Below are 16,168 nucleotides of genomic sequence, written 5' to 3' on the forward strand. Positions count from 1 at the left end.
TCATGGATTCATAGAAGTGAGATCATGCTTAATGTGATCAGGCTGACAGGGCCACGTTTTGGACATTAAAGTTTTATGTGACACTGTATCAGAAACTCTCAAACTGTGGGTAATTTATCTATATAGTCAATAGATAAGCTATTAAGGCTGAGTGCCTTGGATACCTAAGGCTAGGAAGCACTTCAAAACACAGCCAGGTGCCTAAGAGGGAGCCACATGGACTAGTATTAAGACTGGTTTGATTTTATTTTATGTATCGCTGACCTGGAAGAACAAACTTAAAACCACATGATTACATTTGCCGATGATTCAGAGCTACATGGGTTATTCACTGCAAAAGAGGAGGGCAGTAAAATTCCGAATGACACTGAAAGAGCAAGAACCTGGGGAGATAATTAACTTAAACAATTCATGATACACAACTGCTGAACAACAAGGCTAAATTTTAAAGAAAACCATTAAAAAAAGACTATAAACTCTCAAAAGCCGTAGGCGTCCAAACCCAAGAGTGGATTATTATTTGCTTCCAATAGCACCCACAATGTGCTAGCGGACGTACAAACACAAAGCCGAGATGAGAGGTAGGCACCGAAATCCCACTGAGGATGTGGGCTCTATTTCCTGCTCCAAAGAGGGCTTACGCTTTTAAATGACAAAACAAACTGACAGCCAGATGGAAGGCAGGGGAAAGGAGCACAGCACACCACACAAATCAAGTGGTCTGGGGACAATTGGTCTTGTCCTGTTTATATGCAGTGGATTCCGCTTATTAGCAACCCTTCAGTTGCCAGCAAAAAGTTGCCATTATCCTGCAGTTGCTAATAAGGGGAAGGCAGGTTTGTGGGGCTGCAGCCCGGGCCATGCCCTCCCTGGCTGCAGCCCCTCAAACCTGCCTGTGGGCAGAGCAGTGGAGTGGAGTGGAGTGGGGGGCTATAGATCCCGGGGCTTTCCACATGGAGGGGAAGCGGGCAGTGGAGTGGGGGAACTGGGGGCCCATGGCACTGCATGGTAGCATGTCCAGTGGGGAGGCTGTGGGCAGGGCAGGGCGGCAGCAAGAAGTACTGTGCAGCTATGCAGACCCCTCTGCATCCCTACAAAAGCCCTGGCACCCGGGTTCCAGCCCCGCTCCTTGCTCCTGCCCTCCCCACAGCACCAGGATGCTGGCAGAGGCTTCCCTGTTGGGCAGGGATTCAGACACCCTAGCCCCTTATTACCTGTGCAGTCTCCAGGGCACAGGGAGTTTATGGAGCTGCAGTCAGGGCAGGCATGTCCCACTGCTTCCTTCCCTGGCTGCAGCCTCGCAAGCCTGTGTCCAAAACAAGTGTTGAACAAGTGGCATGCTGTGGCCAATGTCCAAAACCTATTAACTTTAAAGTCAACGGGATGGGATAAGTTGGGTTCCCAGCAAATTGCTGCGATTAACTAGAAGTTGTTAATATCAGGATAGCTACTGAGTGGCATCCACAGGATGTACCTGTAAAGACATTCAGGCCACTCTCAAATAACCTACAGCTTTACCATCAGCTAGTTAGGTGCTTGTACCCATCGTGAGCGGGCCTTCAGGAGGAACTTGACGGTGAAGAGGTTAGTGATTTTGCAGAGCAGTTACAGGAAGGGTGCCTCCCTCATAAGGGCTGAGCATGGAAGGAAGTGCAAACGTGTGCAGGAGGAAGGTACAAATGGCACATCAAGGTGGCATCATTGGTAGAGCACAGGGCACCCAGGCCAGTGATGTGAAAGGGACAAGGGTGAACAAGCAGTGACTGGCAGAGTTCGGCAGGGCCTTGAAGGCAAGGACGAAAAGCTTGAATTCGATGCAGTCGAGGAGGAAAGTCGAAACACAAAAAACCCACAAGAGTTAATGAGAAAGCAAGGCAAGAGTGTTCAGATAACTTTGACACAGTGCTAAATAGTAATAAAAAGGCAATTAGAGGTCTGGGATGTGTTCACAATAATTGCATGTGCTATAAATAGAGCAGCGTGAAAATTGTCTCACTGAACATAACGATTTGATTCACTTTGGGGTACTTCTGTCAAAACATGGAAATATTTCCAGCAGACAGCCAGAATCTTCATTGTCTATTTGTCACACACAAAAACACACATACCTTTGCATGTGAAAAATACAATAACTGAAGCCTCAGCATTGTAGACCTGCGCTTAAGCAACTTAAAAACGAAGGTCTGGCAGTAGAGGTGTAAAATAATTTCTTCAAGGGAATCACATTTTTCACCGGCCAACATACCAACATGTGCTTCACAAGTACCACGTTTAGTGGGACTGAGCAATGCAGAGAATATTCTTTATTCGTTATAGTGCCCACTTCATAGCAGGGGCTTTTCAAACACCTGACAAAGTCCTGCTCCGAGAAGCTCACGCCTGAATGATGGCTGGACAAATACACAGAGATTAGGGGAAGAGAAACAAAAGGCCAGTTATATGCAGCATTCACGACAGACAGCATGGCAGAAGTGGGTCTATAAGTGCAACTTAAAGGTAAAGTGGTAGGGGCCTCAAGGATGACCCACCATGTAGAGGATGCTGCACAGAAGTAGGTAGAAAGGGGGTTGTGCAAGAAGCTGGCAAAACAGGTGGACAAGGACAGATGTTGTTAAAAAGGTATACAAAAACTTTTGGCCTCTAATTGACCAGTTCCAATCTGGCCTATGTTGATAAAGCTGAAAATCACCATCTGGCTGTTGCCCAGTACCCTGTGTGAAATGAATGGGTCATTGGAAGACGAGGATTATCATCTATTTCCAGTGGCACCCACCATGTAATAGATGATGGGCAAACGCAAAGGACGTAGGCCTAGATCCTCAAAAGATATGAAACAAATAAGACAGGAGTCCACTATTGCAGTTAGCAGCCTGGTTGGCAGTATTAGCAGAGAGGACAAGGACTGGACAACAAAAACAACCTTCCTCCTACAGGGGTGTCCCTCCACCACTGGGCTGGGACACGTGAGTGGAGCTGGGTGAAGAAGAATGTGGTTGCCCTGCTGCAGCTGTCCCATGAATTACCAGCAGGACCTGATTTTCAGAGGCACCGAGCATTCTCATCTCCCACTGACTCCTGTCAGAGTTATGGCTTGTGGGTCCTCAGCAAAAGCCTTGGCACAATTACTATGACCCCCTCTTATATGCACATTTTTCAAAATACCATTTAGAACAAAAGTTTACAAATGAAGATAGAATGACAAGCCTACTTGCCCAAGTCCAACCTTATCACATAGCACTTCCCGAGCAGGCTGTTTTCAGTCTGCTCTCTGACCAACTAAGCCAGTCTCCAAAATGGGCTAGGTAAGGCCCCTAATGGGGCTCTGAGTGCAAACCCTCACTGGAGGATGCTCTGCACTGGGGCAGGGGTCTGCATGCCCACAGCCAGCTCTCTGCAAGATCAGGACCTACATTTTTAGGAGAATAGGTTGCTCAGCTTTGCAGAAACTGCAGTTCATTGGAGCCATCGTTGGTCAGCGGACAGTGTATGGGCAGATCCTCAGCATCATAACTCCATCTGCAAATTGTCATAGCTCGGTTGATTTGTCTGGCTTTACTTTCTTCAGATTCATTCCGAGGTGGAGAAGAATGTAACCCTGAACTGAAAGGCAGGTTTCATTACAGTTATCGCTGCTAGCAAGAGACCAGGTGAGATTGCCCAGAAGATAAGGAGGAAAAGAATGACTCTGAAATCATTAATAGAGATGAGGGAAGTGGGGTAGGATGCAGCAAAGCCTGTGATTAGAGGCCATCTTATAAGCCTTGCTGAGTAAAACAAAGTCATTTTTCACATTCCTGTTCGCTAAATGGGCTAAGACATTACAGAACTTCTCTGAGCAGAACATCTGTTTAGACCGTAAGGTCCTCAGGGCATGGCAGGCATCGTTTCCTTGTGTCTCTTGGAAAGCGTCAAATACGCTGACAGCACTTAATAACAATACTCTTTAGGACTCACAGGACAGTTGAAGCAGGAACTCAGTCTTATATGAGCCACTCTCGGGGCTGCAGTCCAATGGATGTACTAGGGATGCCTGAGGACCACAGATGAGAAAAGACTTGAGGGTAGGGGGATGTAGTTAAGGTGACACCTCCAGCTTGTCACTGTATGAGCTCCCATTGTCCTCCTGAAGTTCTTGAGTATCCAGGAGGACTTGGGAGCTGTTCGGCTGGCCTCCACTATCTGCAGGGAGCTGCCAAAGCAGAGATCAGTCACCCGGTTCAGAGCCACCCAAGGCTCTGCTCAGACCTGGCATTCTTGTATGAGGCTCCAGAGGAAGGGGGTGCACAATGGGCAGAACAGACTCACTGATGAGGGATGCAGCAGAGAGACTCAAGAGCATTTTCTGCCCTTTTCCCCTGCCTTTTTCTGGAAAAAGGTCTTTTGTCCTCACTCCTTCCATGTTGGTCTAGGTTCTGCAAAGACCTGGGAAGACAGATGGTATCTTAGCAGAAAGCTCCCGGTGACGTAGGAGAAGAAGTGGGGCAGCAACCCTGCATCTGGATTGGCTACCACCCATCTGATGGAGGGTTATAGAGGATTTACCCACTGGTCCAAACTAGTGGTACCCACACCATGGAATGTCCTTTCTCCAGCAATTTGTAAGTAAATTGTATCCATTTTATGCAATCTTAATTTTGAAAAATATAAGATCTCCTCACTCCTAGACAGTGTTTTGTGGGCAAAATCCTGGCTCCAATGAAGTCAATGGCAAGATTCCCATCAACATCAGTGGGTTGAAGGATTTCACCTTTCATCTTTATTGATTAGATTTAGTATATCAACTGGGATTATGTAATTAAGCAATTATAGGATGTTTACTGCATACTTCTGTGAACTAAGTTATTGCCAGCTGTGACAATCTGTATCCCTATGTTCATCTCTTTTACAAGACCATGATAAATTTTGTACAAAGTATACCTAGTGAGGAATCATTTGAAAACTCATAATTTGGTGATCATTATTGTCCTAGTAAAATGTGTGGCAACACTGTATGTAAAGTTATAAAATTCTACTGTATGACAATACTGAGACATGTTCCAAGTTTAGAAAAGCAGTCAAAAAACCAGTTCCTCAGAGACATAAGGCAAACTGATGCCTCAACCAGATGTAAAATCAAATGGACCATCCCCTGGGTAAGTGGTCATTCTTTGGCATGAAAAAGGTTGTGAGCGAGAAATGTACATCTCAGCAAAGAAACAGCTTTCTGTCTCCTGAACCCCAGCTAGAGAGGACTCTCAAAGAAAAAGGAAAAAAAAGTATATGAATGAAGAACAGATGCCCCAAGTTTTTCCTCCCTTTCTCTCTACCCATGGTAGCCACAACACCTGTGGAACAAAAACAGCTTTGGATGGAGGGAGGAATCCTGTCTGAAAGGAATTCAGCCAGAAAAACCTGCTGAAGCATGTGGTGAGAGAGACTTATGCTTTGAATTCACTTCGCTTATTAAGTTAGATATTACAGTAAAAGCTTTTTTATCCCGCATAATGGGGTAATGGGGGTGGGGGGGGAGGAACCGGTAGGTAAAAAATTCCGGTTAACTAAGAGGGAGGGAGTTTGGGTGTGGGAGGGGGCTCGGGACTGGGAGTTGCATCACGGGAAGGGGTGCGGGGCAGAGGGTTGGGGCACAAGAGGGATAGATAATAGGACCGAAAATATCATGTTGCCTCTATATAAATCCATGGGACGCCCACATCTTGAATACTGTGTGCAAATGTGGTCACCCCATCTCAACAAAGATATACTGGAATTGGAAATGGTACCGGTACCAAAAAGGGCAACAAAAATTATTAGGGGTATGGAACAGCTTCCATATGAGGAGAGATTAATAAGGCTGGGACTTTTCAGCTTGGAAAAGAGACGACTAAGGGGGGGATATGATAGAGGTCTATAAAATCATGACTGGTGTGGAGAAAGTAAATGAGATATTATTTACTCCTTGTCATAACACAAGAACTAGGGTCATCAAATGAAATTAATGGCAGCAGGTTTAAAGCAAACAAATGGAAGTATTTTTTCCACACAACGCACAGTCAACCTGTGGAGCTCCTTGCCAGAGGATGTTGTGAAGGCCAAGACTATAACAGGGTTAAAAAAAGAACTAGATAAATTCATGGAGGATAGGTCCATCAGTGGCTATTAGCCAAGATGGGCAGGGACAGTGTCCCTACCCTCTGTTTGCCAGAAGCTGGGAATGGGCGACAGGGGATGGATCACTTGATTACCGTTCTGTTCATTCCCTCTGGGGCATCTGGCATTGGCCACTGTCGGTAGACAGGATACTGGGCTAGATGGACCTTTGGTCTGACCCAGCATGGCTGTTCTTATTTCTGGGGGGGGGAGTCTGGGACTGGGAATTTGTTAGTGTTGCTCTGCAGTGTAACTCAAGAGTGGCTGGCAACAGCACACATACAGTACAGCTAGGAGCGAGTTACATGCTAGAGGCTGTGTGTGAACAGACCAGGAGTGGTCGCTCTCACATAGAAACTATGTAAAAGGCACTCCCAGTTGGAGAATTGAGGAGACAAAGCTGTTCAACAGTCCAGATTGTATCCTGGGTCACAGGCGCCGGCTTCCTCCGGGCCCCAGAGATTTCAACCCTCTGCTTTGCCTCCGGCCCCACCCCCACTTACCCCCTTCCCCCAAGTCTCCACACCACCTCTTTCTGTCCCACCTCTTCCCACCTAGCTCCATCTCCTCCTCTGAGGGCACCCCGGCCCTGCTCCTCCCCACCCCCAGAGCCTCCTGCATGCCATGAAATAGCTGATCATGGCAGGCGCTGAGAGGGAGGGAGAGGAGGTGATTGGCGGGGCCACCGGCAGATGCTGGGGGAAGCTGGCTGCCCATGGCCACTGAGCACCCACTTATTTTTTTCTGTGGGTGTTTCAGGGCTGGAGCACCCATGGAGTCGGTGCCTATGCCCTGGGTAATATCACAATGGCACTTTCAGAACAAGAAAAATGGAGACTGCTTTAACATGAATTTTGTAGCATCTCTCGCAAATGAAAGGATAATGTGTCACTGAAACCTAATACCATGATTCTGATTGGCTGATGTTTCTGCTACTAAATGCTTTTAATAAAGCAGTAATTATATTTTCCTTTGACATAACCTATAAAAAAAAGAGTAAGACTGCATCAAATACAACACAAATACTATACAGGTAAATTACTGCAGACCACTTTCTGCTGGAATGAAATAGTCATGCATAGTTCAGCAGAAGAAATTACAAGTTATGCAAAAGGCAAACTGCTTTAGGGAGAGTGTCTAGACTAAAAATACTATTTATAGTCTTGCTATGCATAAAGGTAGACTTAACCGCCAAACTAAACTGAACCATCCCAAGAGTCCCCACAACTGTTAGTTAAGTAAGGTCTCTGGGCTGAGAGATTCCACACATATTCAATTAATTCACAGAGATGCTGGCAATAGTCTTGGACCACTGACCTGCAACCCACAAATCTCAAACAGACAAATGAATAACAGGTTTATAAGATATTTAATCTCTTCTTAATAATCTACAAAGTGTAAAAAAAAAGCCTAAGTATGACAAATATTTAATATACCCTCAAATTAAATTAAGACAAGGTGCCAGCAAAATAAATTATAGGCGTTTTTAAGTGAAGCTATTGATTCTTTGTGTGTTCCAGGAACTACTTTGCATTCAGTATTCATATTCTTTTTCTCACTCTGCACAGATCCAGATTGCAAACATACTGCATTTCCTCTCCCAGGTAAACGCATTCCAAGCAGCGATTCTTCTTCACACTGACAACTTGTCTTCACTGAGAGCATCTCAGTTTACTGCAGTGCTAAGAACCATAGGCTCTGATCCCAGAAGTCCTGGCACCACACAAGGTGAATGCAGCATAAGGGTAGATGCAGTAACTCAAGAGCAGCTTTGCAGTGTGGACGCTCACAACCAGGCTAGGATAATCCGGTTGCTCAGATCCTAGCGCTGACCACCTGAGTGAACTTTGCAACAAAGACATAACCTTGGATGACTAGTCTCAGGGTTTCTTCAGCAGAATACTAGACACCAATCTAAAGCAGTCCTGCAGCCTTAATTGTGTGAGTAATCATGATGAGCTAGACTGCGAATACCTCTAACGCAGCTGCACCGAGGCATAACGGCTCCCTCTCATCTGCCTGCATGGCCGTATCAGGGTCACTTGGATCTTGGACACATTTCCTTGCAGGACACAAGAGCTATGGTGTAGATGCTCCTCCCAGGGAGCAAAGAGGTCAAAGACCAGACAGGAAGTGGATGGAACACTGGTTTTACCTCCCACATGCTGGCCAGCTTCAAAGACACCCGCAAAGCCAACATGAAGAAGTGCAATATTGATGTTAACTCATGGGAAACCTAAGCCCTCAACCTACAAAAACGGAAAAGGACCTTGTAGCAGGGATCCCAGTATGTCAAGATCCAACAAAGACAAAAGGAAACAGAGAAATTGGAAAGGAGGAAAGAACGTGCTGCAGTCCAACTCAACCATTCAGATCTGCTCCTTCCACAGGGAAATGTCTGCCCCAACTGTGACAAGATCTGTGGATCCTGGATCAGTCTCGTTAGCCACCTTTGGATCCACCAGAAATAACTGGCTCTCATTCTATGGAAGACAATCATCCTCAAACTCCAAGGGATTGCTGCTAGCAGCTGGTCAGAGGAGCTGACTGGGGTATGAAGGGAAGTAAGCAGCTCCTTTCAAGAGCTGCAGTACACTACTTCCGTCCCCAGAACAAGAGTGGAGAGACGGGAGGAATCCGACACCAAGTCACAATTCCATCCAAAGGCTGCTGCTGGTGCAGGGCAGCTTCACAGCATCCCTTGCTCGCGGTGCAGTCCAAGAAGCACAATATATCGGTGTCTTCAGTAAGTCTACTCACATACGAATGGTGGAAGGGTTTTCTTGCAGGATCTACAATGCTGTCTGGGAAAGCCACGAAATATTTAGTTACGCCAGACATTGCACGAGCTTTGCTATTTTCTCAGTTATTATAGCAGTCTGAATTTATGCATGAAAAACAGAAGCTGATATTTAAAGTGTATTTTAGCTGGCCTTACAGGCCCTGATTCAGCTTACGCACATGCTTAACTTTAAGCATGGGCATAAACCCATCCTTATTCAACAAATAGGTAAGTGCTTCTTCTTAAGCTGATGCTTAGGTGCTGTGTTGAAGGGGGACCAGACCAATAATAAAGTACCTTACATCATCACATAACACACAGGACCAGCTAGGATTTCAAATACACCGATATCAACCCAGAGTAGCTCTACTGAATGAGTAATTCACAGTAATCTGAATCAAGCCCTCAATTTTTTCCACTACAATATTATACGGTTATGAAATGACAGTATCTCTAGATTTCCCTTTTGCCTGTTCACCTACATTGCATAAAAACACAGCCGTCTGTTTAATACCGCTGTTAACATATTCATTAATTTTAATGTCTAGCCTAATGGATTCATTACATTTTAGAACAAACTAAAGAGTCCTTCACATTGCTGCTTTCTAAATAAGACACAGAACATGTGGTATTGATAACCCTGACAACATCCATCCATCTTTCACTCGCCTTATGCTTGTTCAAATGAATGAGCTGAGCTATACCGCGTCTCCAGTTTAGCCTCAAGTATTTGGGGCTTTGGTTTCAAGGTGTCGTGGGGGTGGTGCTCTCTGGCTCTGAGGGAAGCGTTAGCTAGCATCTTATCAAAAGTGTACCCAGCTGGCTACAGACATGTGCCAGGGAACACAGCGAGGCTGAAAGAAGGGGGCAAGAGATCAGGGGTTTCATAGGAAAAAAGCAACAGCCTGGACTGAAGCCGCGAACAAATCCCTCCTAAATTGATATACGCCATCTGACTCCTCTACCCTTCATGGGCCTCGGCAAAGGATTTATATTATTCATGCTCAACTGGGTGCAGGAAAATGCCATGTTTAACTCTTCTCCCAACAATCAAATAAGAGCTAAAGCAAAGGCAAAAAAGTCTGAGGTAAGCCTCTAACAAATATAAATGCCCTCTAGAACATTAAAATAAAATGTGAATCAGATTTACAGTTAAACCACAGATATCCGTATCTACTAAAGTGAAGGTCATATGTAGCAAATAAATGAAAGTATAAAGACGTTAATCTAGGTCTGAATATATTGATAAACACCTTTCTGTGTCCCTAAAACTGATCGAGAATCAGTGATTTGAAAATAGGATCCTATGGGGGGCAGCATTAGATAGAATTCCTCTTGGAGTTTGAAATAGAGCGTATTTGACTGTAGCATAAACAGGGAATACTTGCTCTACTGACTGCATTGCACAGTCATCTAAGGCTGTGCATTCATACATTCCCATGAGATTCTTTGCTTTGCTATTATAATTTATCACAACTGCATATAATTATCTTGCCAATATGACTATCTTATACTTATATAGTTCCTTTCACCAAAACAATTCACAACTTACATTTTCTATTCCTAGATCACTATGCACATCCATGGTGCTATATAAATAGCAACTACAGTGTACAGATACCACACTACTGTAATGCAGCCACCTCTGGGGTGGAGGATGGCAGCCAGACATTATATAACACATACCTGCACATTGGTGGTGGGAGAAGTGATGGGGTGGGGGCAAATCCCAACTCTTCAGAAAAGTACCTGGGATCTTTAATGTCCAAATAGCGTACACAAGACCTTGAGTTTGCAGCTTGTCTGAATGTCATTGAAATCAATTTACCTCTTTTTCTTTAAAAATTATTTCTAAGGTTGCAGGAAACAACAGAAAGAGGTGGCAAGCAGCCCAGGCACTTTGAAGAGACCCCATACAACATGGCACATCCTGAGTTTTATGTTGCTCCCATTTAAATGGGCTGCACTCTGGAAACAGTGGGGGGAGCAGGGGCTCTGCCTTTCACACCCACCAAAAGCAAGTTGTGGCCCCGCAGAGCTGAGTGGGTGGAAGGAGGGGAGCGTGCTGTCTCTTGAAAAGGGCTGAGGCAAAGTACTTCCTTGCCCCCAAGGTTCTTCCTGGCCTAACCTGAGGAACATGCAGCGTACGGTGTGCAGTGCCCCTTACTCTGGGCTGAGCCTAATGGTTCCATCCAGCCCACCAGAATTATGTTCTAAACCCGTTTTCATTGGTAATGAAGGGCCCAACCCAGGGAGATTACACAGCACCTTCGATAATCCTGCCATTTCAGGACTTCAGCCTAACGGCCTAAGTATTTCCTACTTAGTGGTTCCCTGCTGCCCTAACACTGTTCAATCATCACAGCTGCAGCTGCCTAAATATCATGCCTGATCTAGCAGAACGCAGTCCAATGGAACTGCCACTGAAATCAAGTGGACTTTTGCCCGAGTGAGGACTGCAGGATCAGACTCATTAGGGTTTCTATAGATATATAGTTCTATAAGATGTACGGAATTTACCACAGAGTATCTAAAGTGGGAGGCAGTCCCTTAGTAACACAGCACTTTCCTGCCTGCATTCATCAAGCTAAGGGCCGACAAAGTTCTTGCAAGATGAAATATTTAATTTCCTTTGTTCTCTAATCCACTCCAATAAAATCACCAGGGCCCCCTGTGCGTGTAATGAAGCAAACCCTTCTCTTATTACCCTTTCAGCAAACCTCTTCCTTATACTAACACTCCTGCTCGTCCTAGTGTGACACAGTTCCTGCCTGGCTTGGTGCATCCTTCTGAGAAAAGATGAAGAGGGTTTACTCTAAACTCTGATCAATACAGGAGGAGAGGAGTCTTGCCGCTTAAAAACTATCATTTTGTAAACTCCTTTCCAGACGTCAAACTTTTTAAGGGGTAAAATGCAAACTGCACGTAAAAAAGAAAGTGGTGGATCAATCTCCTGTAAAATAGGGAAACCGATCCAGTAAGAATTTGAACAAATGAATCATTTTTCTTCTAGGAACGAAAATGTATTTGTTATGTCCCAATTTGTCTCAAAGCACATGTTTTTGAGTCAGGACCTCCAAAGTCCTTCTAAACAAACACATGAATGAATAGAAAGTTTCCATAAAGACTTAAATCCAGCAACACTATCATGACAAACATCCAACCCCGACTGGCCAGACAGGGAATGAGTCCAACTTGCTCCCCATTTTGTTCTCTCACTAATGATACACCATAGGCAAATGAGACAGGAAAACACCAAACACAGTACCTTCCCTTTTCTACAAAAATCTGTCAGGATAACGACAGTTCGCATTCAGGGATACTGAAACAATTTTTATAGTGGGGGTGCCGAGAGCTGTAAACCCAGTCTACGATGGAAATCATTTCAAGCCAGGGGGTGCAGTAGCATCCCAAGATCCAGCATCTATGTTCACCTGTGGTCCAGTCATTAACTCCTTGCTCAGGCAATCCTTGCATTGAAGTCAATGGGAGTTTTTTGCCTGAGCCGAGAGTCTAGCCTCCATCCCAGGGAACCTCTGGGACAACATAGTTGAGGAATATACAGTAAAAAAACAGAAAGTTTACTTTCAAAAATAGTTACATACAGTCAAGGAAAACAACAGAGATTCTTCAGTTTCCCAAACTCTTATTATAGGATAGGAGATTATTTTTAAACGCACTGCAACTCATTTATTTTGACAGTTGTTTTACTACTTGCATAAATAGGCCAAATATGTTTTCTCACATTTTTCTTCTTGACAGAAAGTGATTCACTTTCTTCTGTACTCCTGTTTTAACTTCCTGATACCCCTTTTCTGTATTCCACTTTATCATTGCCCCCCTACTACTTCCACTTATTTGTTTCACCTGTGCTGCCTCTATAGGCTTTTTTCCTGTTTTGCCTTTTTTCCTCTCTTCCTTTCTTCTTTTCTTGTTGGTGCAATATTTTTTTCATGTAATAGGATTTATTCCTGCTCTACATTAATTTTCAGATCACCAAAATATTTTAGGTTCCTGTGGAAAGCTAATTTCTATTAGCAATTCACCTTTAACTGAAATCCAGTTTTTCCTTTTGCAGCTACACAAAAACCTAGTGATTACTTTACATTCCCCACCTCTTTTTTTCTAATGTGGAGAAATTCTAAAGGAAACAGGGTGGCAAAACTAAAAATATGTTCACAGCCTACTAGGAGAGTTGCAATAAAAAACCCATGATATAAAAATCTAGCTGTATCACCACCACCACATTTCACCCAACCAACAAAAGCACAGGACCATTCAATGATTGCTCTATATTACCTTCAGATTATTTGTGGTCCAGATATTCATTTCTACCTCCTCTTGCACCAATGACTAATAATAGCTTTGTGGTGCGACCAGACTGAATGAACGGTGTTTACTCCTGAAATCTTTCTGGTTTATACAGATGCTTTGTCAACGCAAAACAGAATCAGGTCCAAAACTACAGTGGCAATAAACTTAATTAAATAAACAGGGGGGAAAAAAGCAGGCAGACATTCCAGATAGTCATGTCCCATTCTCTCTCTACTCAGACTGCTTTGGGAAGAAAGTCAGCTGCATTTGACTGAAATGCATTCTGTGCCTGTGGGAATTAACTGCCCTCCAAAACCCAGACTGCTGTATTGGTCTGTAATCTGGCAGAAGGAGAACTAGCAGATAAATCCACCATAACTGGAAGAGTCAATAACACTTCTTTTAATTCACTGCAGCATTGTACCTCCTGATTTAGACTCCAGTTCTGAGGTGTTCTTTCCTACTCTTTTGTCTGGAAGTGCTATATACTGCTGTATTGTAGTGACGCATTCACAAGGGTATAGTTAATGTTGTGTCAGCACTTTCATTTTAAAGCTCTATTTTCATATATTCTTCAGTTGGTAATTAGTAACATATTTGTAACTTGGCCATAAACATTTACTACAGGCTGAAACTTAGAATATAAGTTTCTAGGTTGATTCTGAAGTGCTTTACAACAGAGAAATAAAGAGAGAGGATATATAAAAATACAATGACAGTGCAAACACATACGTTTATGTTAATTCTTTTGAACACAGTTACATGTAGCATGTAGCTCAACCACCACTTTGAATTAGGTAGAATATAAATTTAACAAGCAAATATTTAACAGTACAGTTAAATCTCCTGTAATTTTTTAGGGGTCTGTGTGTGTAAATCTTTAAATGGCCAAGATTCTAAACTTTACAATCTGGACACCGCATAAATAGAATATCTAATCTTCAGATGCATCTTTGCAAAGATTCGTATGTATCTGAATGTACATTGGAGTGCAATGCATCAGAAGAAAACATCTTTATTATGCGTGGGTAAATTAAAGCAGTGTTTAAAAAACATTTAAGTTTATACTCCCCCAACAACTTGACTGGCCACAGGGTAAATACTTCCTTTGCAATGTAACATACGTATATACGCAACCAATGTATTTTAATTGCTCTTGAATTTATCAGAACTTTTGTGGGCCTTAACGTTATTTAAATACAGGCATTTTTGTGCATTTTATAATTTCCATCAGGGCTATGGCCGGTGATGTTTTTCAAAACCCAACTTTGCAATAATCAGTCAAGGAATTATGCAAAAATCATCAGTGGTGTAGTTTTTAATGACGGGTTTCAAAAGAAAACAAGTGAGCTGAATTTGATGTGAAGCATGGTTTGTTATTGTTAGACATCAAAGCGGCACGGAGATGGCTGAAGGCTGGGACTCCTCCAGCAGGAACACAAAAGCTTTGATGCAATAATGGGAGCTCACAGCAGTACAAGCACTGTAAGCAACTGGGGCAAAGTAACCTTTGCTTAGATCTCTTAGATCAGTGGCTGGGCTGCTTCCCTGAGTTTGGCACACCTGACGCACTTGGAACAGGAAGGCTAGGGAGAAAGACAGAGAGGTGCAAGGGAATGGGATCATTGCCTGGGTCCCTCTCTCTCATCATTATTATTAGCAGCAATGTTATGACTGTTTAAAAAGCCAAGGGGACCCTGGCAATATTTGCGGTTACATATGGCACAGGGAAGAGGCAGACAGAAGGGCCATGGGCCATCTGACGGGAAGCGGGGTTGGTCGATTTCCAGTGTCACCACCACCACCAGGGCAGCGGGTGCAGCAAGGAGGGAGCCAAGATGGGCTCTTGATACCCAGGGCTCCTTTACTTTCCCCGTCTCCATTCCTATTTTCCCCCCGCTGCCTCTTTCCCCGCTCCCTCTCCGCCTTGGCCCAGCTGCTGCACGCAAGGTGCCCGCTGGGGCTGCCTCTTGAGCAGGGCAATGCAGGGTGAGCCCAGCCGCCTCCCCACGCCCCGAACCCTGGGCAACGGGGGCCTCCGGCTGGGCCCCTCCTGAGCCCCCTGCGGCTGCCGCAAGACGCTGCCAGCCCTGGCGCAGCCAGGCACCCTCAGCCCCTGCTCGCCACCTCCTGCCCTGCCGGCCCCAACGCAGCCTTCCCCCCTCCCTTTGCCCAGCGGGCGCCAGGCACCCGGGGGTGCCACCCGGACCCTCCCCTTGGCAAGGGCAGTGCCCCCCCGCCCGGCACGGCTGCTCCCCCCCCCCACACAGACACACTCCCTCCCGCGGGCCTGGCCCCCCGGCCCCCACCTTCTGCTGCCGGCGGGCCATGTCGGTGGGCTGCTTGGCGTTGAAGGGGTAGGCGATGCAGCGCATCACGAAGACATAGAGCTGCAGCCGCCGCTTCCGCTCCTCCTCCTCCTTCTGCAGCCGCTCGAGCTCTTCCTTCTCCTTCTCGCTCACCACCGACGGGCTGGGGCTGGCGGGCCGGGCGCCGCCGCCGCCGGCCCCGCCGCCGGCCCCTCCGCCGCCGCCGCCGGCCCGGCCGCCGGGCTGCAGCCCGGCCCCCGGCCCGGGGCTCTCGCCGGTGCGGCTGGGCGAGAGGCGAGCGCCGGGCGGGGCCGGGGCCAGCACCTCCTTGCCGCTCTCCTCCTCCACCAGCTCCTCCGACTCCTCCTCGCTGGACGACGGGTCCAGCATGCCGGCGGCGGGGCGGGCGGGCGACTGAGGCGACTGCGGGTCAGGCGGCGGCGGCCCGGGGCATGGGGCGCCCAAAGCCCCCGGGCTCGCTCGCTGGCTCGCTGGCTGGCCGGCTCGCCCCGGGCTCGCCGCGCCCAAGCCCCGGTGGGGGCTTCGCGACGCAGCGCCCCGCGCCCGGGCTCAGCGGCAGGCGGCCGCTCCGCGGAAGGACGATGCTCGGCGGCGGCCAGCTGCGGCCGCGGCGGGG

At 46.2% G+C, this 16,168-nt stretch overlaps 1 protein-coding gene across 9 annotated transcripts in view; it reads right to left on the reverse strand.

The window, feature by feature from the left end:
- CADPS (calcium dependent secretion activator) overlaps positions 1–15,921 on the reverse strand; it is a 380,054-nt gene extending 364,133 nt beyond the window's left edge. For all 9 annotated transcript variants that reach the window (XM_077821175.1, XM_077821172.1, XM_077821173.1 and 6 more), the window contains exon 1: positions 15,532–15,921. In XM_077821175.1, coding sequence (XP_077677301.1) covers positions 15,532–15,921 — 390 coding nt within the window. The remainder of the gene's footprint in view (positions 1–15,531) is intronic.
- Between the last annotated feature and the right edge of the window lie 247 nt (positions 15,922–16,168).

This window comes from Eretmochelys imbricata, chromosome 7, assembly GCF_965152235.1.
Source record: "Eretmochelys imbricata isolate rEreImb1 chromosome 7, rEreImb1.hap1, whole genome shotgun sequence".
Lineage (NCBI taxonomy): Eukaryota > Metazoa > Chordata > Testudines > Cheloniidae > Eretmochelys > Eretmochelys imbricata.